Source organism: Haemaphysalis longicornis, unplaced genomic scaffold (genome assembly GCF_048455015.1).
Source record: "Haemaphysalis longicornis isolate Haplotype H1 unplaced genomic scaffold, Haemaphysalis longicornis Haplotype H1 scaffold_182, whole genome shotgun sequence".
Classification (NCBI taxonomy): domain Eukaryota; kingdom Metazoa; phylum Arthropoda; class Arachnida; order Ixodida; family Ixodidae; genus Haemaphysalis; species Haemaphysalis longicornis.
This window is the reverse complement of record NW_027526284.1, coordinates 48,777-73,138: the sequence shown is the minus strand read 5'-3', so window position 1 is coordinate 73,138 and position 24,362 is coordinate 48,777. Positions and strand designations below refer to the sequence as shown.

Below are 24,362 nucleotides of genomic sequence, written 5' to 3'. Positions count from 1 at the left end.
TTTCGGTTTCGTATCCGATTCTAACGCGCATGTGATTTTTCAACCTATTTTTCCGGAAAAAAAGTGCGCGTTGGAATCAGGTAAGTACGGTACTTGGATGCACATTTTACATAGACTCACTCACCCTTGAGTGCCCTCGCGGCGTGGCACAGCCGTCAGTTGCGCTAGGTTGACGGGCCCTCAAAAATCCAAAACTTGGTGTAGACTGTTGATTTATATATTGAATCATAGCCAAGGAACGTAGGAACAATTTGTATATCTTAAAATACCTGAAATAATTTTAGTCTCGGTAAAAGTGCCGATTTGTGTTTTTAGTATACTTTTCTTGGGGGCTTTTTTCTGATTACTTGACAAATAAACTGTAAGTAATTGTACTTTTAACAAAACTGATGCTTTGTGTTTGGAAGAGCAATCTATAAGCTATAATTTCATGCATAGCAAGATTACGTGTGTCCAGTAGCTCAAGAGAAAAAAAAAACGTTTTGTGGAAGCACATAAAATCGGCCGTTTTTCCGCCGTAACGAAAGAGTTAAACCTAATTCCCAGCCACTCCCCCTGTGGGAATGTGCACTCAGCATTTTCTTGGTATTTTGTCGGCATATGGCATTTTCTTGGTATTTTTTTTGCGTATTGTATTCTTGGTATTTTTTCTAAGCTCTGCTGTTAAAAGGAGGCGAAGTTTGCTCACCCTGGAACGACAGACGGCGACCACGGCGAGTGCCAGCAGACAGCCGAGGGCAACATAGGTGATGAGGTGGACCCAGTTGCGCTCGTTGCGCCACGCTCGCAGCTGGTGCATGTAGAGAAACCGATTCCGGTACTGGGGCGGGAGCTCAAACTGCGACGGCTTCGGGAAGAGGCTCTCGTAAAAGTCCCGCACCACCATCCGCACCTGCAATGGTTTGAGAAAGAAAGAAAGAGAGAGCGAAAAATTTGCAGCAACTCCCAAGTGGGAATCCTCAGGTAAACGTATAATCCGCTCTGCTGTACACCGAGCCCCTCTAAAGTCTTCTCTGCTGCACACTAACGCATTATTGAGAGGACATACTTCCAGGGGCAGCACAAGCAGTCTTGCATTACAGTAGGAAGGCCCTATGGCCATTCATTAAACCCATCATAAGAACCCTTGTCTCCCTGTATAGCACAATAGAAGGAGACCTTTTAATGTAGGACTTATTACTGATAAATTGCTTAATTCTTTTTTAATTGTATTATTGTTTGTTCACCTTTTGCGTGCGTAGACGGCGTAGGGAGTGATATTTGGACACATAGAAGCGGCGAGTTGGGAAAAAATGGCATCCTTTTCACACTCCACAAATGTGGACAGCTGTGGCAGGGACTTCGGCAGCTGCTGCTGCTGATTTTTCCTACCCCAGCAGCAGTGATGACTCAAGCAATGATGTGGGTTAGTCCGATTTCAGTTCTGGTGAAGGCGCTCCCATTCAAGGGTCTCAGACTTCGACAAGTGTTGGCAGGAAAGTTCGTTTTTCATTTTGTGCTACACTATAAACAAAACGTGCTTCTTATCTGGCAACTGCGGTTTGCTGGACAACATGCGGCGGGGATATTTTGCCAAATACACCGCGCCGTATCGCGTTATCACCTTCAACATAGCCTGGCGCTCACGTTGGAGTAGTGCTGTGGAGCGACGCATGTCGCTTCTCAAGAGTGTTGCAGAGCCCATTTGGCTCATCAGTCTCGAATAGAATCACAGGCAATATGAGAAGAGGGCACTTGACCTCAAGCTGACATAATCGTTTGTCCAGGATCATTTAAGATATGCTTGGGGTGCCAGGTAAGTTTGTCCAAAGGCAACGATATCCGACTTTGCGACAGATGAGCGGAAGGCCCTACTAAAGCGGCTTGCAGAGCAGCCCGTGCAGTGTTGTATCTCATAAAATAAATCTGAGCCCCACGGGCCTGCCTGCCTGCGCCACATGAGAGCGAGATGGCTGGAGTGCAACTCACCAGATTCAGGTTCTTGCCAGAGTGGTCCAAGTTGTCGTTCAGGCAGATGAACTTTCTGTGGAAGGAAGGATGACGACGTTATAATCTGTGCACGAATTAGCATTTCTGAGGCCACTAACTGCTGCTGCTCTGGTGCTTTGAATTCTAGCAAAGCTGAAAACGAAACTGCTTTTTACCACAACAACCAACAGTGCATGCTGACTAGTAACTTTCAAAATCATTTTTGTCTGCCAAGAAATCGTACGTACATCCCAAGGAGATTTTCTTATCAAAATCCATTTCGACACCTGCCTGTATGAGATGCCAACACCATAGAGAAGATTAGACCTCAACCTTTTCTGTCTCCATCATCTCTGCTCCACCCCTCACTTAGTCTGCCGTATGTTAAAATTACAGGTGTTTTATTTCCCCCTTTCCATGGTTCAAATAAATTTTTTTCACATCGACTGATGGTATGCCCACTGTGGCAAACACCAGGACACTCTCCTCCCCTCCACTGCATACTCGTCACCAATCTACAACCACTCGGCAAGCATGCGGGAGTGATATGGGAATGATACAGGGATGATACGGGAGTGATACGAGACTCACATGGAGTTATGTGGGAGTGATATTGGAGTGATGAGGAGTGATATGGGACTCATAAGGGAGTGATGCGAGTGATATGGGAAACGGGACACGGGATGTGGTACGGGAGTGATATGAGACTCATATGGGAGCGATGTGAGAGTGATATGGGAGTGATGTGGGAGTGATATGGGACTCATATGGGAGTGATGCAGGAGTGATATCGCTCCTATATGGATGGGACTCATGTGGGTGCGATGTGAGAGTGATATGGGAGTTATATGAGACTCATATGGGAGCGATGTGAGTGATATGGAAGTGATGCGGGAGTGATATGGGACTCACATGGGAGCGTGTGAGTGTGATATGAGTGATATGGTACTCAGGGAGCGATGTGAGAGTGATATGGGAGTGATATGGGACTCAAATGGGAAGTGATATGGGAATGATACTGGAGTGATAAACCAGTCATGTGGCCCAGGAGGCAAGCTGCCCCACCATCATCTGCTCACTTGGGCTCACGACGCAGCTCGTCGAGTTGCATGAGGACACGTGAGGCATTGTTGTTCAGCATGCGGAACACGTAGTCCTCGTCTTTGACCGTCTCAAAGCGGTTGGCCGGCCGGCTGTGTGACACCTTGCGAAGCAGTGCCAGCAGGGGCTCGCACTGGGACACCGCCGTCTTGGTGATGGTCGGCTTTGGTGGATGGGATGGGACAGGGAAAAAAGAGAAATGACGGTGACTTGCAATCCAGTGAGCGGTTGCGAAAAAAGCTTCATAGCTGACATGCTGCTTTAATGTGTGCAAGATAAGCTGCATGTTTCAATCAACTGGGGCCGAATTCTCTAAAACGACGAGGCGTCGCTTTGAAACGACGTGGCAGCGCCATGCAAATGCACGTGTTCTGGGGTTGGGGCCGTCGCTTTGGGGCGGCCGGCTGGGGCAATCACCGCAGAAAAGCGCCGTGGCAAGGGCGCGAAGCGACAAGTGAAGCGACGGGGGGGCAGTGGGTGTCACTTCGAGCCCTTGCCACGGCGCTTTTCTGCGGTGATTGCCCCAGCCGGCCGCCCCAAAGCGACGGCCCCAACCCCAGAACACGTGCATTTGCATGGCAGCTACCCCGTCGTTTCAAAGCGACGCCTCGTCGTTTTAGAGAATTCGGCCCCTGGTGAACTGATTGGTATTTAAGTAACAACTATGTCCAGCAAGAAAACTGCTGTCCACGGATCTGCACAAGCCAGTAACTCGCTCAAAGCTGGCCACAGGTTTTTTGCAAAGTCGACAAATTTGCTCCAAGTCTACACAATTTTGCATTAAACAGACTTTGCATTAAATATGCGACCGCCACTGCTCCAAATACCACTAGAGGCATAGTATGCTGTTTTTACTGTTCACCTTGTACTATTTCCATCTCCAGGAATAACAACTAAGTGGCATCACCCCCTACAACTTCTGACACATGAACAATACTTCGGAGAGAATCCTGGCAAGAAGTTCAATTTCTTTCACTGGCCTTTTGCTTGTGCCTTTTTAATAAGCAGCATTGCTGCGCCTTAAAAAAGTTAAAATATTCACAATGCTCACAGTTCACCAAGGCAAATTACCAATTGGTCCAAATGCCTACCCTGTAAGTATTATGTACATTTTCTCTGATTTCCAGTATGAGTACATTCCAACCCATTTAGACAATACTCGTTGCAACAACACATTGAAAAAAACACACAGCAGGTACAACCAACTTCACTGCATGTTATAAGGTAGAACAAACGACTTACTACAATGCTGATTTTCCTCCTCATTATCGGTTACAACTGAACCTCACAGTACAGGTAAACTTAAGCTCTTTTATTTGGAGGCACATGTGAGAGATGCAGTGCACTGCTCCGAGCGTGTGGTGCACGCTTTTAAACATGACAGAAGTCACACCCCTGTGTGCTCGTATGCATCACAAGTTCTATTTTTTTAGCTATCAAAAACAGCTAACAACTGCTGTCTTATATGCAGCCAACTAGTTCCAGAGATAAAGAAAGCTCTTTTGATCACCCACCCCTGCCTTCCCACTTGCGTTTCTTCCCCTTCCATTTATCATGAGACGCTGCATCGGCGCTCGGCATTGAGTTTCATACTAATATTACTACAGGGAAATCTGTTGCTGCAACCTCATGCTGTTGTGGGCGCTGCCGCCATAGCAGCTAGCAACATTCCTCTCTTACCTAGCTTGGCTAGCCACATGGCTCTCAAAGCCATGAAAAGGGGCCAAAATCAATGAAAAGGGGCCAAAATCAATGAAAAAGGGCACCATCTTTTTTCTTGTCTGTCTGGCATGAAACTTCTAGATAATCACTGACAAATAAATCTTTAGGCAAATTTTCTGCTGATAAAAAAACCTTCGATAATCCTTTAGAATAGTATTGAGTCTTTCTTTTTTCCTTTTTTTTTTTTTTTGCAGCCACAGACAACTTTTTATGAAAAGCCTCTTTATGAGCCATGCCAAGGACGAAAGGTATCTTCTGACACGGTACATGACAGCGCACATGCTGAAGTGTGTCTCGCCTAGAGACTAGTACCACATTTCTTTAGTATATACCGGGTGCGCGAGGTATTTGAGAACAGAATATCTCCAGCAAAATCAGACATATTTTCCCCAAACTTTGCAAAGGACCAATTACGGTTTATTCTCTTATGGTTTCTCTTATTCTCTTAAGACTTCTCTTATGGTTTATTTAAACAACTACTCAATGCCTTCGCCATCGGCAGCAACAGGCAATTCGATTCAGCTTCGGAAATGGCTGCATGCAAGAATAAAGTTATCCTTAGCGATATTGGCCACTGAGTGAGCAATAACAGCTTTCAGAGAGTTTTCTGTATTATGCGGCTGTTCGTCGGCCTCCCTCTCAACGGAGCCCCAGACATAGCAGTTATGCGAATTTAAATCTGGCGAACTAGGAGACCACAAGTTGGGAGTGACGTGGTCGTAGAAGTTGTCAGCCATCCAGTCCTGGGTGACACACGCGGTGTCAGCAAGAGCCGAATCTTGCTGAAAGACATCTGGTTTTCTTTTCGGAACACTCTCTATCCATGGATTAGCAACGGTGGCAAGCACATCCATGTACGCGCCAGCATTAATGTGGTGTCCTTTTGCAAAAAGAAAAATTAAAGCCGTTCCCCTCAACGTGAAAGCTGTTGGAAGTGCAGAGCAATGGTTCGCCATAATGGGCTGTAGCACCATTATCCCTTCACTGCTACCACCCAATGCAATTCAAATTTCCCGCATTCGCAGTGCTCGCGCGCACCCTGCCTCAAACTGCGCCAGCGGCAGTTCTGTTCTTTTTGTGCTTGCTTTTCCTCCCAAACGTGCCTGCGTTGCACTGCCATTTTTTTTTGCTTACTATTGTAAAAACCAACCCAACGAGCATTCCTAACTAAATGAACGCGGGTGCTGCTGGTTAATTACACATCGATTGCCTACACGTACCTGCAGTTTTCTTTGTGCTAAACAACGGGGAGATGTATGAAAAGCGCCAGTGGTTCAGGAGTTTCGAACGGTTATAATCAAGGAGGTTGTATAAAACTTCTAAATGGAGACGGCGCTCGAAAACTGACGCTGATGGCCGCCATCTTGCCATGGGCAGAAAACTCGTTCTGTCGTAGCAGACCCATTACACCCGCTGCATCATGTACTTGTTTTTGTGGTGGGTTACGTGATATTTTTAATTCCGTTCTTTTTCTGTTTTGTTTTGTTTTGTTTTGCAAGTTCATTCTCTCATGCGGCTAGCTTCAAGCGCACCGAGCTTTTCTTGCGCGCTTTCATTTCGACGCATGTGGTTTCGGTTATGCTCCCTTTTTCGTGTTTCTAGTTAACCCTTTGAGGGTTTTTGCCGTACGTGTACTGCGGCGGTTTTCCGTCCCGCAAGGTCTTTGCCATACGGGTACGATTTCGAGTATCCGTTTGAAATTTCGCGCCATATTATTGATGCATGCTCCCTGGGAGGTGCTGCCACCTCCTGGGACTTACAAGAGGTGTTTGAAATTTGATTGTGCTACCTTCTTGCAGTGAAAAACAGAACTCTCTGGCTTCGGCGCGTTACGGCGTCTGTACGTGTCAACGCGTTTCGTGGTTTCAGTTTCGCCACGTGATCGCATCGGAGGCGCGCGAAACTTGATCGGCGCTCGCTATCAGGGGCAACGGAAGTTGATTTCGATCTATATTGGCGCTGCTCTTATCTTGTTTATTACCCACGCTCACTAGGTATTCTTGCCCTCCTTGCTTGGAACTGAAGTAGCCTAATCGGAGACTCCGTTGCGGGGGCGGCGGAAGTTGATTTCTATCTATATTGGCGCTGCTATTAGCTTGTTTATCACCGGCGCGCATGAGTTATTCTCGCTCTGCTCGTTTACTGGGTTGCCTTCAAGTTCTTCAGATGCACCGCAAAGCGGCGATATGGCCCAACGAACTGCCCGCTCTGATGACACCGACCGGGATAACTCTTCTGACTCTGAGTTTGCTCCTTTCACCGAGTCTGAATCGGAAGACAGTCTTTCTTCGGAAGAAGACAGCTCATTTTCGGACATGCGCTTTATGCGTGCAGTCTGCGATAAGGCACTGTGCGTAGACCCGTGTTTCAAGGAATACCACACTCTGAAATACTATTGAACATTTTTCAGTTCTAAGTGATGCTGACCCCAAAATACTGTTCCTGATAATTTTTTACCATTTAATCCTGACTTTAGACATTTTGTACATTCCTAATCCGCGATAAACTAATTTGACCACCAGGGAAAGTTTTTTTCAAAAAAATTCGACCCTCAAAGGGTTAAACGCTACGCACGGCTCTTGTGCGTGGGCCGGTGGGCGCACACATCTGCTAATTATTTACATTCTTGGGCGCAAACAACTAAAATAAACAGAAGACACAATGACAATTTTTTTGGCCCGTGTGTCGTTCTTTTGAGTTCTGTCTTGCCCAAGAGCAGAACTCGTGTTTGTTCGATCATCCTTCGCCATGGAAGCTCCAAAGAAGCAGAAACGGTCTGCTGCGTCGCGTTCGGCTGCGCTAATAGCGCAACGAAAATGTCGGGGATCACTTTTCATCTGTAAGTACTGAGGGTCTCTGTTTGTATTGGGTCTCGAGGGCATTACTAGTATTATAAAGTTATAAGTGCGTACTTGCCCGCCGTTTGTGCGTGATGTAACGGGAAAATTCGCCGTAGCACCTAACGTCCACTTACTGAGCATACCGTACGCGCTTGTTTACGCAGACATGCGGATGTTTTCGCTCGTAGTTGTGGTTGTTCTGTAGTCACTTGACTGCGCGAAATCACATGTTTGTAAATATGTGGGGCGCAAATTATTTTTCCGCACTAATTTAAATGCAGAGTATTGCTCAGACAGTTACCGTCAATAATCAAAGCACTCTTTGCATCCGGCCCCACGTGAATACTCTGATGTTTCTCCTTAGCGCTGTTTCGTAGAAGTCTCTGATGCACCGCAATGCTCTCCCGCGTTCTTCGTCCGCGTGATTTTCTTATCGATAGCACGCTACTATCGTGCGAACGTGCGCGGTCAACGAGGTTGTGAATGTGATTGAGTAACCTCCTGCGCATAGTTTTGTTATAAATAGCACGCTAATATCGTGCGAACGTGCACGGTTAATGTAGTCGTGCATCCAATTAAGTAACCTTCTGGAATTGAAAAATAAAGAAAGTCAATGTGAGACATGTACGTATGATGACCATGCTTTCTGTAAAGTGCACGCGGAAAAAAAACCTGCTTTAATTAGCTTCAGTGTGTGCCTAATCCATTTTGCAAAATACGATTGAAATGCTGGAAATAAACCCGCCGCGGTGGCTCAGTGGCTAAGGCATTGTGCTGCTCATTCCTAGAACGCGAGTTCGATTCCCGGCCGTGGCGGCCGCTTTTCTGGTGGAGGCAAAAAGCGAAAACGCCTGTGTGTTCGAGATTTCGGCGCACGTTAAGATCCCCAGGTGGTCAAAATTAATCTGGAGCCCTCCGCTACGGCACGCCTCATCGCCTGCGTTGCGTCGGTGCTTTAAATAAATAAATAAATAAATAAATAAATAAATAAACAAACAAACAAACAAAAAAACAAACAAATAAATAAATAAATAAAAAGCTCATGCTTAATTTGGTCTTCTTGGTCAAGGGCAAAACTGGGCATGTTGTTTGAACCAGAAAACGTGCATGGGCAGTACATATGAAGATGCATATGATTCCTTGCAGTACTGCCTAAAAACCATTCGAACCGCTAAACTGTACCTACAGAGCTTGCTCGGGTGTGAGTGCTGCGTTATTATTCATCAATCATTAATGAATAAGCATTCATTAATCCCAGCAATGCCGCTAAAAGAAACAAGCGTCAAATAATCGCGCTGTCACGTGTCCCGCACTTAGTAACCTTATAACAAGGCATCTCTTGCTATGGCGTGCAACATGAGTTAATTTCAATGTTAAGGGGGGGCGGCCTATAGCCTTAGATATACAGAATAAACATTTATTGAAATAAAAGCAGGGGTGGTGTCTTTAGCCAAGCGCTACGCGTTTTCCTGCGGCGACAGCTCTGTTCACCACCGTAAGATATACACACGCGAACTCGCTGCTTGAACCATATCTTACGTCAATAGACTCAATACCTTTGGCGTAAGGCAAAATTCAGGCTGGCCTCATATATCGTAATCGATAAACAAGCTTACCCGTCATTTTCTCCCTTGTAAAGCCAAAAAAACACGACCGCACATCAGCGTCCCTGCTGGCCTTTTCTGCCCACGGCAATATGGCCGCCGACCTCCTCGCGTTGCTTGCTATGGGCGGCCTCCACTCCAGAAGTTTCATACAACCTCCTTGGTTATAATTATTTAAACCACTTGGTTTTAGAGGCCTCTGGGACACCCTACGATGGTACGCCGGGCTCTACTTGAGTCCGTTGTTTCGCTGCACCGCCTGATTCCGGCAGTCACTTGTGATCAAGTGTTACATCGAGCTACGACGACAAGGCGAGCCCCTTAAGTGCTCTGCACTTAAAAAGTGTGGCAGCATGACGTCCCCCTCGTTGCTGACAGTGACGACGGATAACACCATTACGGACGACGGAAATTTCGTGTACACCACGGTAGGCACCTCATCAGCACTTGCGCAAAACCACCTCTCATTACAGTGATTAACTTGATGATCTTGGTCAAAGTTCTTTTCACCTAAAAAAAAAAACACAGCATTTCAGGCTCCTCAGGTCTTTTCAGCTTCTTTAGCAAGTGCCTGTGCCGTAGCAGACGATTCTCCCGAGTTGTATCGGACATGAATTGCCCCCTCCTCGACATAGGAATGGTACCTCAAGTCCTCGTGCACAGTGAGCCTGACATGAAGTTCCTTCGACATGAAGTTCCTTCGCAATGGCCTGCATCGACTTCCCTGGGTCATCACTCACGATGACTAGCAGCCACCGGAGAAAACCCGGGGTTCTGATGACATCTGATTGCTGACTGTACTTTTTCCTTTTTGCCACAGATGCCACGTCACCGTTACAACACATCAGCTCTATCTGCACCTTATAAATGAAAGACCTCGACACATTCAGAAAGGCGGCAATTTTCAAGTCGCTGTGGTGCGCGACCGGGGCGACGAGGACTGCATGGTGTTTCATTTCCTGCATCAACTTGTATGCCTGCATCTCTGAACAAACTGCACAGCATGAAAGATAAGCGGTCGACGAATAGGAAGCCGCATGCCTAGACATGTATGATGAGCCTGCTGGTGTCTACGGCAATAGGGAATAGTGTTCTCAAATACCTCGCACAGCCTGTATTAGTACGAAACTCTTTGAGCACTCGGCACCCCGCCACCCCTCTCACCAGCTTCGAGTCGGCATAGCGTTCATAGGCGGGCGTCGGAGGCACGAACGCAGGTGTGAAGTTGTGGGCGCACTCTGCCAGCAGTTGCTCCACCTGTCGTGTGTTGGCCAGGTCCACGGGCAGGTCGAACAGGTGGGTCACCAGCGTGCGAATCTCCCGGTCAGACCAGGTCCTGCAGGTAACAAGAACCGACAGGGGACGACTCATGGCGACCTAGTACGCAAAGGAGTTTTAAAAATTGCAGCACTAGAACAGAGATGTGCATTTTAATGTCTGCTGCAAGGCTACTTAAAAACGTGAACATTTTGGTCTGTCTGTATGCCCTCCAATCAGCCACACAGCCAAAAGTTAAAAGAATTCTGAAACGAGAAGTTTATACATATGGGCAAAACATTTCCAAACAACCGAATCTGGTATACTTCATACTAAACTTTGTTGTACAGCTAAAAGAAAAGATTAGGCATATTTGAGGTATAACATCAATACATAACTTCTAATAGGCAGTGGCAACAACGTTGGCAAGTTCCGCACTGTTAATGGCAAGTTAATTTAAAATGTGAGTTCAATTTTTGTGCCAAAAATTTGAAAAATAGGTGTTGAAATAAATGCCTTGATGAAAAAGTACAAAAAGCGCTAATACTCAGGCCTACATATACCTCAAGAAATACTGAACCCTAATGAAGTCACAATGACTTGCAATGTGTTCTCATGCTAAAGCAGACCTCTTGTTGACTCATTTCACGGTCAATGCTGACTTTTTATTTACTCACCCAGGATTTGTAGAAGTTAAAAATACTAGCAGTCGACTAAATTTAGCCCTGTGGACTTGCCAGGGTGCTGTCACAGCTGAAGTCAGCAAATTAAAAATGCATGCCAATAAGCCAGACCCACTCACAACATGGGCCATGCATTATGGACTTTGGCCAGGTACGGTCATTAGACAATGCTTACAATTCAATTCGGAGTCTCTTGCCCAGATCTTGCCTTGTCAGGGAGCGATTCCCTGATTGAAATACAAAATTTTGGAGACTTCAATATCACCAGGCTACACTCGGGCTATGAGGCACACTGTAGACGAGCGCTCCGGATTAATTTCCGCCACCTAGGGATTTTTTACGTGGGCCAAAATCTCGGCACACAAGCGTTTTCATTTTTTCCCTACTCCAGAGAAGCGGCCACTGCGGCTGGGATCAATCTTGCGTCCTTGGGCTCAGCAGCCTCACCCACTGAGCCACCATGGCAGGCCTGATGAAAATCCAAGGGATGTTACAAGCTCTGGCAAATGACCACTGTGATATGCTTCGCGCCAAATCACACAACACTGCGCAAGCATCACAATCAACCTTTTGCACGAGGCTGCCTATATGGCGTCATACTATACAGTGGAATCTCGGGGATATGAATTCGGTTGATACAAATTTATTTGTGATACGAATTTTCAAAATTCCCCAACCAAAATGCATTGGATATAACGTACAAAAATTCGGATGATCCGTACGCATTTACCACTCCGGTGCGGGTGATACGAACACTCGAGTCGTGAGTAGCCGTCCGTGGCGTGGACGGGAAGCGGGAGTTTTGGTGCGACCGCGCAGCCTTGGTTGCGTGCGGGCACAAATGCATTAGTCCTCCACTGACGGTATTTCTCCTCGTGGGGTGTCAACCCCTTAAGGGCTTATGACGACCTCAGCTCATCATAAGCAGTTGCCAGTATTTTGCTTATGACGAGCTGTGGTCGTCATGGGTCTTTTGCAATGCTACAAGAGGCTTTTGACGAGCCCAGCTCGTAAAACGATGCTTTTCTATTGACAACATAGATGGCAGCACGGGTTCTGCCATTGACACATGTATTCAATGAGAGTTTTTGCAATAGATGGCGGAATAGGTGGCTAGTTTCCCGCACGTTTTACAAACATGGCCTCATCCGTGCGGCGTTCTGATGCGAGAAATCTGTCTTCTTCAGATGATGAAAGCGAAAGTGATGAGGATGTCGGCGGTGTGTTTGATTGTTCAAGTAAAAAAGATAGTGATGACGTTTTTATGGACAGCGACTCGGAAGGGGAAGACAGCCGCGATGATAGGATGACCCGCTCCTGTGAATGGTACCGGATAGACCCCGAGGAGGATGTCTGCGCAGTGCCACGCTCTGAACACTACCACACGAATGGTAGCATCACCTAGCATCAGGCGAACTATTGAGGAATAGTGCATTATCTGCACGATAATTGAAACCCAACTTTTACGCTCTAGATTTGCAGGAATTTATTTGTGAATACACCTGATATGCCCCCGGTAATAGCGTGTTATATGGAGTGAAGAATGACCAATAAAACTTTATTATATGCCGTAAAATATTTTCGATAATGTTTTTTTCTGTTTTGAACACGTTTTCGAAGCATATCGCATCATTTAAAAAATTGGCCATTTTAGAACATAATTGTTTTGTTTCATGGGCCCTTAAAGGGTTAACAATAGAAGCAGGAGATGTGCTGCTCTGAACAAATCAAACGTTTCACCCTCTCGGCACACAAGCTTGCCTGTTCTTTCTTGCTGTCCTTTCCCCCCTTTTAACTCCTGCTATTAATGCATATTATTCTTTGCCAAGTACCCCCACAGCCAGGACTGTGTAACACCCTGCATTTCAACAATAATGCAGATATTGTGGAAGTCCCATTTGTAATAGCGTAAATGGAGGTATAATTGGTGGAAGAAAATTTTGAAAAACTAAAAGAAATAAGAAAAATATTAGAAAGTTACGGAAAATAGCGAACCATGTAACGCACTGCATTTCCACAATGATGCAGATTTGGTGCAACACCTGTAATCATTCTAATAGTGTAAATGGAGACAATTGGTCGGTTAGGATTCAGAAAAACCAAAAAATTTGGCTGTAAAGAACTCACACTCAAGACAAATGGCACAAGAATTCCCTGAATTTCTGCAGATTTTTATCTTCCTCTAGCTTCTTTTTGTATGATACATTTTGAATAAACCACGGCAGTGGTTGGGGGGGGGAATCAAGTGTTCCCTCTTGTTTCTGATACTGAATACTCTCGCCATTTCGCCTTTTCCACATTCCTCGCTTCCCTGTCCTGTCGTTGCCTTGCTGTGAGTTGCTTGCACTGCTTACATGTCAAACTACATGGCTCATTCTTGCACGAAATTCATGCCCGCTGGCGATAGGCACGCATTCTTTTGACAGCCCGATACCTTGGCTACAGTGCACCATTCCAGCAGCAGCTTCTGCATGGCAGTGGGAGGAGCGTCACAACTTGCACCAATGGGGAGACGCATATCTAATGGCGGCAATTTCAAAACGCTCGCAGCAGCTGGCTGGGCCACCTCTGCGGGGGTATTTGGCGTAGATGGCATTTCACAGTGCAATTTTCGCCCACATTATCAGCTCCTTTCTCGCATAAGCAATTTAGTTTACGCCTTGAGCTGCGTTCTAATGAAAGGTTAGATGTGGTTGCTGGAGCTACCTGCACCCCTTCACAGCAGGAACTGACGTCATGCTGCCACCGCCTGTCGCGTGCGCGGTGCAATTCCACAAGCAGAGAACTTAATATTTCTCGTTTTCTGGTGATACGAATTTTCAGGTGATATGAATATTTTGGCACTTTATGAAATTCGTATCACCGAGATTCCACTGTAGTCTACAAGAAAACAGAGGAGAAGGGGGAGATGACACAGGAAGAGGTGCGGAGGCATTGTGCGATGTCACAAAAAAGGACAGATTTCCAATGTCTTTCACGAGCTTTTAAGCGAGACTTGATACATTTTAAAAAAGATATATTATGACAGTTCTTTAACTGATCAGTGTTTGGCATGCAATAAGTGTCTACATAATAGAAATGGGGACAAGTATTTCTGCTCGTGAGCTTCGCAAGAAAAAAAAACTCAGCATTAATTCCAATTTCAAACTCAGATATTTCAAATTAGTATTCCTCACATTGAGGAGTGTGAACAGTCATTCCGTTTTTTTTTTTTTTTTCTATGGGCCTAGTATCCTCCACACCAAATTTTCCAATGCATTAAACTAGTTTCCAGTAGCCTTCAAATTTTTCATTTGGCTGTAGTAAGAACGCAATACTCTTGAATACTTTTTGACCCTAGTCACTATACCTTAGCTGGAAAGTAATCAAGCCAGATGAAGTCATCCGTGCATGAACTTATTGACGCGCATAGGGATACATTTTTCACTAAAACCAAGGCATACATTGCAGCGTTCTGTGATGAAAAAAAAAGGGCACTTACCCAGTGTTGTCCACGTCAAAGGCGTCGAAGTATTCCTCCGGCTGAATCTCGTGCTTCTCGCTCATGAGGAAGTAGAAGTAGGCGAAGGCGAACTGCATGTCGTGTGAGCTGCGGATCTTGTGCGAGGAGGTGCGGTCAAACTCCTCGGGAAACCTGCACACACAGGTTACCAGATGTCACGACTAACAGCTCGGTAGGCAATGCAGTAGAACCTCGTTACAAGAGACACTGTTGCAAGAGACACTTGATTATAAGAGACATTTGAAAATGGTTTGGTTAGTTTTCCTATGTTCACCAGTTAGCAACATTGCATACAAGAGACCTTGGCTACAAGAGACGCTTTGTTACTAAGGGCAAGTTTTTTAGGTCCCTAGAGTAAATTCCTCACTACTTAGAAGAGACACGATGAAAGGGGAGCCTTATATGAAGGACCGTGTGGGAAAACTGCCCTGAAGACGAAGCTTGGATGTGCATGCAAGAGACCGCAGAGGTTCCGAAACTTTTGAGGATTTTGTGTCTGCAGATGTGGACCTTGTGTGGTTGAGGAGCCTACAGATCATATGATCCTCGCGCAAGTAAATGGTGCCCTCGAGGATGAACCAGAGGAGGAGAATGATGACGAGGGTATTGTAGGGCAGAAAGTGCGGGCAGTTAACCTCCAAAAGTTGAGAACGAGTACTATGAATGACTTTCTCAAGCGATAGTGAGAATTTTTCTATCACCCTGTCTGAATATGCTTTGAAATTGAATTATAACAAAGTGTTAATGTTCGAATCCGCACTGTTCTTAGAATTTTTGGTTACAAGAGACCTTGGTTACAAGAGACATGTGAAACATGGTTAAGTAGTGCGGTAAGGATGGGACAAAAGTAGAGACCACACAGGACTAGCGCTAGATCTGCGTGGTCTCTACTTTTGTCCCGTCCTTACCGCGCTACTTAATCATGTTTCACAGTTCGAACCAACTAGCCCACATTTACGCGTTTACAAGAGACATGTTTCTTGGGTCCCTCAGTGTCTCTTGTAACGAGGTTTTTTTCTGTACTGTTTTAACAGCAGAGTTGTTGAGGTCGACACAAATCTGTCCATCGCGCCAAAATACCCCAAACCCTCAAAAACAAAATGTGTTAGGGAAGTCCCGGGAATAGAATCCGGGACCTTCGCACCATGAAACCAGCAACCTAATCACTGGGCCGCCCCAAAGGCCTGAGGGGTATGGGTTTGCAGTGACGGGGAACAATAACATGTGCAGCCACTTGGAAAGGAAAAAAAAAACACTTCCCGTGGTTGAAATGAAAGCATTATGAAATCGGCGTGCCTATCTGATTGAGCGATCATCGCATTCCGAGCACACAGCATTTCCTTTGGGTTTGTAGCGCGGGCGGTGGCTTTGGCCCTAACACGGTCCACTCTGGGAGAGATGTGAAAGTCTGCAAACGAAACAATACGGGCCTGCCAGCCATGGAGAACGTTCAGCGGCAAGTTCGGAAATAAATGCGACGTGATGACATATGGAGCGAAAACTTGGCGCCGTACTAAACAACTTAAAAGCAAATTTAGGTCAGCTCAATAACCCATGGAACGAATGTGATCGGAGGAACAGTTACAGACAGGAAACGAGCTTCCCGGATCAGAGAACAAACTAGAGTCGGAGATATCGTAGTTCATATAAAGAAATGGACTTGGGCTGGCCACGTAATTAGGTGAAATGACAACCGGGCCGCCGCCGCCGATGATGATAATGATGATGATGATGATGTAACAGCCAGGTCTCCGACTAAGGGAGAGGGGGCACCTGCTCTTCTGTTTCTACAGCCTTGCTCCACTAGTGAAAGCTGCACCAATTTTTATCGTTTTTTTTTTAACAATATGAGGGTGAAGAGGAGTACTTTTTCTCCATGGTCTAGAATCTAGATGCGATGAAAACCATCAAATTACCCCTGTAGGAAGACATGTGAATACAGTTAAGCCTCGTTATAACGAACATTCATATAGCGAATTATCAGCTATAGCAAGCTAAATGCGAACTTTGGTTGGTCACACTTCATTTCAATGACACCTTTTTATTTTATAACGAAAGTGAAACTGTGAGAGCTTCGCGCACTATTAGATATAACGAAGGAATGTTTGACCACAGGAGTTAGAAGCTACCTGCAAAAAAAAAAAAGCCGTCGTCCGAAACTGCAGAAGTAGAAAAGGCCCCATTTGTTCGTGGACCCTCTGGAAAATTTCCTCCTGCTCAGTGTTGTGAAAAGCCACCAGTCAAAGATCACATCCTTGCTCAAAAAAATAAGAACGCAGGCCTGTTTTGTCAAATGAACTCTTTTCTGTTAAAATTTCCTGTTTCATGTCCTGGTTCATTGAGCTTGAAATGACACTAGCAGAAAGATAAGGGTTACCTTGTTTACAGTAGGTTCGAGGATTAAAATAATGCATTTTTCTATTAAGGATTTTTGAGGGAGCAGATTACCAATTGGTTTAAACCAATCTTTAGCTCTACTGTTACACCGAATATTGGATATAATGATCTAAATTGCTGTCCCGATGCTACCTCGTTATATAATGAGGTTCGACTGCGGTAAGATTTCACCTCGTATGAAATGCTACCATATTTAGTAGCGTCATGAACACAATTTTTTACCCCCACAAGCGATGCATAGTAATGCTATCGCATTAAAATGCACCCAACTCGGCCCGTACCTCTGTTGCAGCCGACTCATGATCTGGACGTCGACCATGTGGACCATGTGCGAGGGGACCTTGCGCGTCTCGTAGCCAAAGGCGGCGTTGAACAGACGGTTGACGTGGCGCAGAGAGTCGGCAAACGTGTCCAGAAGCCGTCGCTGCCGCCATCTGGTGGGCTCCACCGCCTCACCCTCGTCCTGGCAGGCAAGAAAATAGGGGGGAATATAAAGTGCAGAGCACTTTAGGAGCTTGTTCATTGCACATTCATAGCACTGGGTTGGGAAGAATAAGGAACTGAATTTTTTGCTGCGCCTTTCGAGCTTCCAATGCCCAGTAAAATGCCACCAATGCACAGGTTACATAGAGCACCCACTGTGCAGCACTGCTCATGCTTAACTAGCACAGTTTTGTAGGAATCTGCAATTTTTGCCTTCAAAGTAAGTATGAAGAGAAAAATGATTTGCTTTGACCACTTTCGAAGAAAATACTTCACATTCAGTTACAGTGAAGCACTATCATACAGCAACCAGGGTTGGCAGAAACACAATTTCTTAGAAGTGCATGGTGGTTTTTACCCTGCATTTAATTAGCAAACCCGAAATGAAACAGTATGGCTGCACACAGACTATAGGCAGTGCGTGCGACAACCAAATAAACATGACACGCAGAAACGCCATGTTTACTTTTTTCTTCTTTTTACATGCAAGTGTAAGTGGCTCATTTGTGAAATCAGCATGACCCTGTCTGAAGAATCCCACATTATCGAGCTCAACTCACTCGCACAACAGCTCATGTGCAGTAGGGGGAGAAGACGATGCAGGTATGTTGTGGCCCAAAGTTAGGCACAACATCACGCTTTGAGGTCCAATATCATCAAAGCTTATAAAAAATTACAGGGGATGCTTGGAACCTTCTAAAGAATGTAAAGGCGGAATCCCAGTTGGACCTCCTGTTGATTTTCTCTCCAACTTCCCGTCGAACTTTGCTGCCATGCCCATCACCACTTGACCAGTCCCCTGGACAGCACTCTCCGGAGTCCAATCCACTCACTAGCTATCATCATTTTCCGGTGCACACTGTGTCGCCCTTTCTCAGAGTCCTTTTCCAACCATCCTTTCGCACATTTTTTTTTAACTTTCCAGGCACATAATCCACAGCCCATGCTGCCTGGCTTGTGCAACTTCAACTTCTTTTGGACCACGTATTTATGAACTTCACACAGATTTCAAGGGGCCATGCAGACAAAACACAAGCTTGGTTCATTCGAAAGAGTGTTAGAATCACACTGACACCACTTTAACGCACACTTCGATCAAACAAGCTATTTAATTAGGACAAAAGGAGATGGCCTTGCGACCCACTAGCTCATTTCCCGCAACAGAACCTATGATGTCATAAGCCCTGCTGTGCGATTGGCTGAGGCCCGCAAAAGCAAACGCAAATTAGGCAGGGCTTATAAGCTCGCCGAACAAGCTATTTGCGCTTAAATGTAATGCATATTCATTTTACAGCAGTAAGAATGGTGGGGTAAACAATGAAAGTTACGAAAGCACACGTAAACATAGAAGCACCGATGCACAGGTACTGGGCGCACTATGCTTGTTTTAGCTGCACAGCAGTCCGCCGCTCTGTAGTTGTCTTACACTACACAGACTGATTGGCGTAAGCAACGCTGTCTTACGTGACCCTGTTCGCCGAGCATATCCCATGTTTCACTAAACGATTACTTCTACCGTAAACAAAAACAAGCCAGGTGCAAATACGGTCAGAAACAAAGCAACGGTGGACAGCGGTCCGCGGCTGAGTTTGGTAGCGCCGTCTGGGAGGACTGACGGCGAACAAGGCTGCAGAACCGAATGACGCAGTGGAAGTTCGTTTGAATATGTGCACTTACGACTTCATTGCTGACAGCAAGAAAACACACGATTTGGCGGGAGAATCAAAATTTTAAGCTAAACTGAATATGGCGTGAATATGGCGTGAATATGGCGTCTTTTGCTGCCGGACAAGCGGTGGGGGCACTACAAAACACGAAATCTTCGAATAAAACCAACTTGTATTTTTGTCTGCATGGCCCCTTTAAGGCTTTTGCCTTTAAAAAAATGACGTGAAAGTAAAGCAACAAGAGGTGACCTACCTTGACGAGACCAGCAAACAACCTCTGTTTCTCCCAAGGCAGCCAACCTGCCTCCTCCCTGACACTGAGCAGAGTCCGGTGGGGCAACCGCAACGGAGCTTCTCCCGTAACTGAGTCCGCTCCCGGCCTCCGCTGGAAAACCAGCTGCAGCTCCTGGCCTCCTTCCACGAGGCTGGCGTTGTTCACGTAATGCTCGATCAGCTGCGACTTGCGTTTCCTCCAGCCCTTGAGTGTCAGCAGACCTGTCTTGCAAGAAAAGTGAACACTGCGTCATACACTAGAAGAATAGGCAGCACGTGTTTTGGCCATAAACATCTGCAGTAAGGCAAACGGGAGTGCAGTTTATTGATTTGTTTATTTATTTATTTACTTATTTTTATTTATTGGTTTTTTTTTTTTTTTTTTTTTGCGAGAGTTTGCCTTACGGCATAACAGTCATATATACAACATTACATTGGTTTCATGCAGAAACGTCAACAGAGACCGGTACTGAGGGCCCCATATCCACCGCTGTAGATCAGGGGGTCTCCCAGGATGGAGCCCTGTGCCCCGGAGGTGTTGCAGGCGAGAGGTTTGAAGGGCAGGGCAGGTCCATAGAAGGTGGCTCATGTCGGCTTCAGACGCAGGGACCGTACAAAAGGGACAGGCGTCCGCAAATGGTGCGTGATAGCGGGCAGGCCAAGCGTGGGTCACTGCTGGGGACAATGCCACCCCAACTCGAAGCCTCCGCAGCAGGACCTCCTCCCAGCGAGCGAGCCCACTGGGGAGGTCGGTTCCACGCGGTGGAAGTAAAGCACGCGTGGCGCGGCGGAGGTTCTCCTTTTCCACCAGCAGTTCTTCTAGGGTGGACACCGGAAGAAGTGGCAGCGGCCTTTGTAGGTCTATACGGCGACAGGCGCGGTCCGCCGCTATGTGGGCAGGAAGCAGGTCCCGGCGAACCCACAATACACGCACAGGGCATGGGTATGTGTCCAGGATCGCGTGAATACATGCCGACATGCTGGTGCTACGCGCAACGCGACGTAGATCACGTATCGCCGTCGTTGAGTCCGTGTAAATTTCCAGTTTCACACCGGTAGTTACTGTCGATGAGAGCGCTTGGAGACCATCCCGAATTGCAGTAAGTTCTGCCAACAGGCTTGGGAGAGGTGATACTGCTAGCCTCAACTCTGGAGGCTGTTGCAGGATTGCGGGATACATTAAAAATAACTATGCTCTTTTTGTACAATTCCCAAAAGCAGAAACAAGGGTCAAGGTGAAAACAACCATATCAGCCAAATAGACTACGCGTATAAACGCATAGCAATTCAAAGGATAACAACGACTATGCATTACATATAGAAACACATCAAAGTTTCAGCAATAGGGAGTACGGAACACAAATCAAGAAGAACTATTTAACAAAAGGTTAGACAATTTAGCAGTAAAATTACCAAGAGATGAACTAATTACAATTTCATAAGGAAGACAATTCGATTCTCTTATCACACATGGAAAGTAAGAGTATTTAAAGGATTCATTGTGAAACCTATACTCTATAAGACGTTTGTTGTGTTTTGTCCTTGAAGTAGTAACAGATGGTGTAATGAACTTCTTACAAGGTATTTTTGGGCCGCCATGGACTAGTTGAAACAAAAATTTCAGGCGTAAAATTTTGGCGCGTTGACCTAGTGTAGCCAGTTCAGCTATCCTGAGTAATTCCAGTTGCTTGCATTTAGGATGCTCCATCTAGATCAGGGACGGAATTCTGAGTTGTGTCTGTTTCGGAAACGTCTATTTTGCGTACGTTTCAGTCGTGGCGTAATTTCTCTTGTGAGGCCTCTGACCAGGGAATGTGCTGCATCACATTTGGTCGTCCGCGAGCCAATCAGAGCTCGCTCCAAACGGACACTTCGAAACGGACACGAAATAAACAAAACTGAGAATTCCGGCCCAGTTGAGCATGGGTTAGTCGCTTCTGAATCAAACAAGTAGAAAAGCCGCACTGCATGGTTACAGTGAGTGCAAATGAAAATAAATAGGGAAAGAGATAAGGAAAGGGGGGGGGGGGGGGTGAAGCATGAGAGGCTGTGCATTCCTGTCAATTTGGCAGGGCAAAATTATTTTCATGACGCCACCGCTGGCTTTGCCAACACCACCACTTGAGCCTACTCCATACATTCTTAGTGTGTCTAGCGCCTCAGTTAAAACTTTTATACAGCAAACTTCAATATGACTAAAAAGCCTTAATATATAATGAAGTATAACAAGATTTACATAACGTCCCGTTTTTTTTGATCCCTCATATGTTTAGCGTCCGCAAAACAAATTTTCCGAAATTTTAATACAATGAAGCCCGTAGCTGTAAAATTTAAACAAATATATGCGGAAGAACAAAGCGCAATTCCTGATGTAGCGTCTTAGTCAAAATTACTGCCAGTGCCGGTGGCTCAGACCTGCCTGCAGGTTTGAGCCTTTCGGGGGAGCTTGAGAAGCACGAATAATGCTTTTTTTGGAGCAGCTTTGGAGCAATAAAAGAGGAGTTTTGGAGCAGTGCAAGTCTGTTAGCGACCAGGTTTTAGGGGTCGGGCGTCATCTATTTGCGGTGTAAACACAAAGAAAATCAAATAGCTTTTAATCAACATTTAATATTGGACCTACTACACTACCGACAAATAAAAAATATGTTTTCCTAATTAAAACGTCATGACTGACGCGAGCATCAACTAAAATAAAACTAAAGATGACAATGCACTGAATAGCTACAACTCACTCGGCTTCGGACGAATAGAAAATAAATGTCCCTGTCATTACAACACCCCTGCTGACATTACAAACAACCAAGAGAAGACTAGAGATAAGCAAAAAATTCCCTTTCGCATCTACGAATTAAAAAGTTTATCTTTATTCTACGCCTAGCAGGACTCCGGATAAATAAAAAAAATTATGCTCCCGTCAATACCTGGCATGAGAAACTGGGAGGGAAGTAGAGATAAATGATGCTAAACCTGACTGCCCTTTGGAGAAATCGAAAATAAACGTTCATGTTTATGTGATGCAGCAAGCAAAAAAAAAATACATTAGTGTATTGTACACAGTCTTGACCACGGAACAGATACTGGATATACCGTTGCTTATCAAATCTTTTTTACATGAGGTGGGGGGAAGGGGGGGAAGCAGCACAAAAAAAAAAAAAAACAATGAAGGAAGTTCACACTAATGCGTAAGACTTGAAGGTGACGAAGCTGTACGCAACCTTCACGACCATCACAAAAGTATAAGTCCACGATTGCAGCCGATTTGTTTCTTTTTTGCTGCTGCAACGACCTTTACTGCATCACTCAATTGCTATAAGTGTGAGCTTGGTTCATTTTTTTGGAAGTGATAATCATTGGACATTACCTTAGAGGGGTGGTGTGCGCTATTACGACGAACGGTGGAGTGTTTTTTTTTTTTTGCCAATCTTTGCCAATCTCCCTAAGTGGGTATGCTTGGCTTGCAAACGCGCGCCAGGGACGCTGGGCGGTCGCCGCGAGTCACACACACACGAGCACTAAGCATTTTCTTGGTTTTGTTAACTGCCGGGCGGTTGTCGCGAGGCCGGCGCTCACGTGTGCGTGCTCGGCAATGTCTTGGTGTTTTTAACTGCGGACACGAAAAATTACGCTTTGCTAAGCAGCTTCGCTGTTTGAAAAACAGCACTGCTTTACAGCACGCCACATCGACCAAGCTGATTACAGGCAGGTATATGCTAAAGCTGTTAGACGAGCCCACCTCCCTCGTGCCAGGGTGACATGGCTGCGTAAGTTCTGAACAGCAAGTGCACTTGTGATAAAATAAAAAGAAAGGGCTGGGGGGGGGGGGGTGACTGAACAGTAAATCTACCGTATTTTCGCGCATATAACCCGCACAAAAATGCAGAAATTTCACTGGCAAAGAAGGCGTGCGGATAATACGCAGGGTTTTTCTTTCAGTGCAGCTTCACGGCAATGTGAGTTGTGCTGTGAAGATGACCTTGTGTACATCAGTGAGGACGGTGGCTCAAGTGAAAGCTCTAGCAAGAGCAGTGACACTGAGTGAATTGAGACTTTTGCCTTGCAGTCAGTGTATTCCAATTGCTAAATATACGCTTTTTCTGTCTACGTAGTGTGTGATGTGTTGCTTGAGCAGTAGCTTTGGTGCAGCCTTTCCTGTATTCAATGACGCTTTTTCTGTCTACGTAGTGTGTGATGTGTTGCTTGAGCAGTAGCTTTGGTGCAGCCTTTCCTGTATTCAATGTGTGGGCAATACGTGAGGATTCTTTTTTTTTCCAGTGGGCAGAAAGTGGGGGTGTGGATTTTATGCAGGGGCGGGTTATACGCGTGAAAATACGCTATTTCTGCTCTTTGCAATCAGCGAAGGATTGCAATGGGTGCTGGTGATGACACATGAATAACAGCGCAGTGTGGTGAAGCCACATTTTGGAGTAAAATTTGCTTATCACACTCCCACTCCAACTTCACTTTTAAGTGCTGTAAACCACGCCATCACAGAGAGAGCATGAAATTACGACGAGTGAAATAACGCGGGAGCCCTTAGGCAGTCCACCAGAGCAGATGACAGCTCACGAAATGAGTCTCTCCTGCTTTTTGCACGAAGCAACTGGCACTGAACATTATCTCAACGTTGCCCCGCATTTTGTAGCGCTGCTTGGGAGAATTTGGTGCTACACTACCTCTTGGAGCAGGATATATATATGGCGAAAAAAAAGCGGATTGGTGCTGCGTGGTGCAAATGGCACAGCACTCTTCCGCCCCCAAGCACTGTGGGGGACTCATTAAAAAACTTGCAGGCTTCAGAGGCCACTGACAGTGCAGCCAGTTGCTGAAGATACTGCAATGCTCGTCTGGACACGACAGCACACTCT

At 45.8% G+C, this 24,362-nt stretch overlaps 1 protein-coding gene across 1 annotated transcript in view; it reads right to left on the bottom strand.

Annotated features, from left to right (window-relative positions):
- LOC144166692 (N-acetylglucosamine-1-phosphotransferase subunits alpha/beta-like) overlaps nucleotides 1–24,362 on the bottom strand; it is a gene marked incomplete at its 5' end in the record, with an annotated part of 82,959 nt that overhangs the window by 9,979 nt on the left and 48,618 nt on the right. Inside the window, 7 exon segments of the mRNA XM_077696208.1 lie at nucleotides 689–892; nucleotides 1,969–2,023; nucleotides 3,048–3,232; nucleotides 10,400–10,571; nucleotides 14,657–14,809; nucleotides 17,356–17,537; nucleotides 19,478–19,719. Of these exon segments, the coding sequence (XP_077552334.1) occupies nucleotides 689–892; nucleotides 1,969–2,023; nucleotides 3,048–3,232; nucleotides 10,400–10,571; nucleotides 14,657–14,809; nucleotides 17,356–17,537; nucleotides 19,478–19,719 (1,193 nt within the window).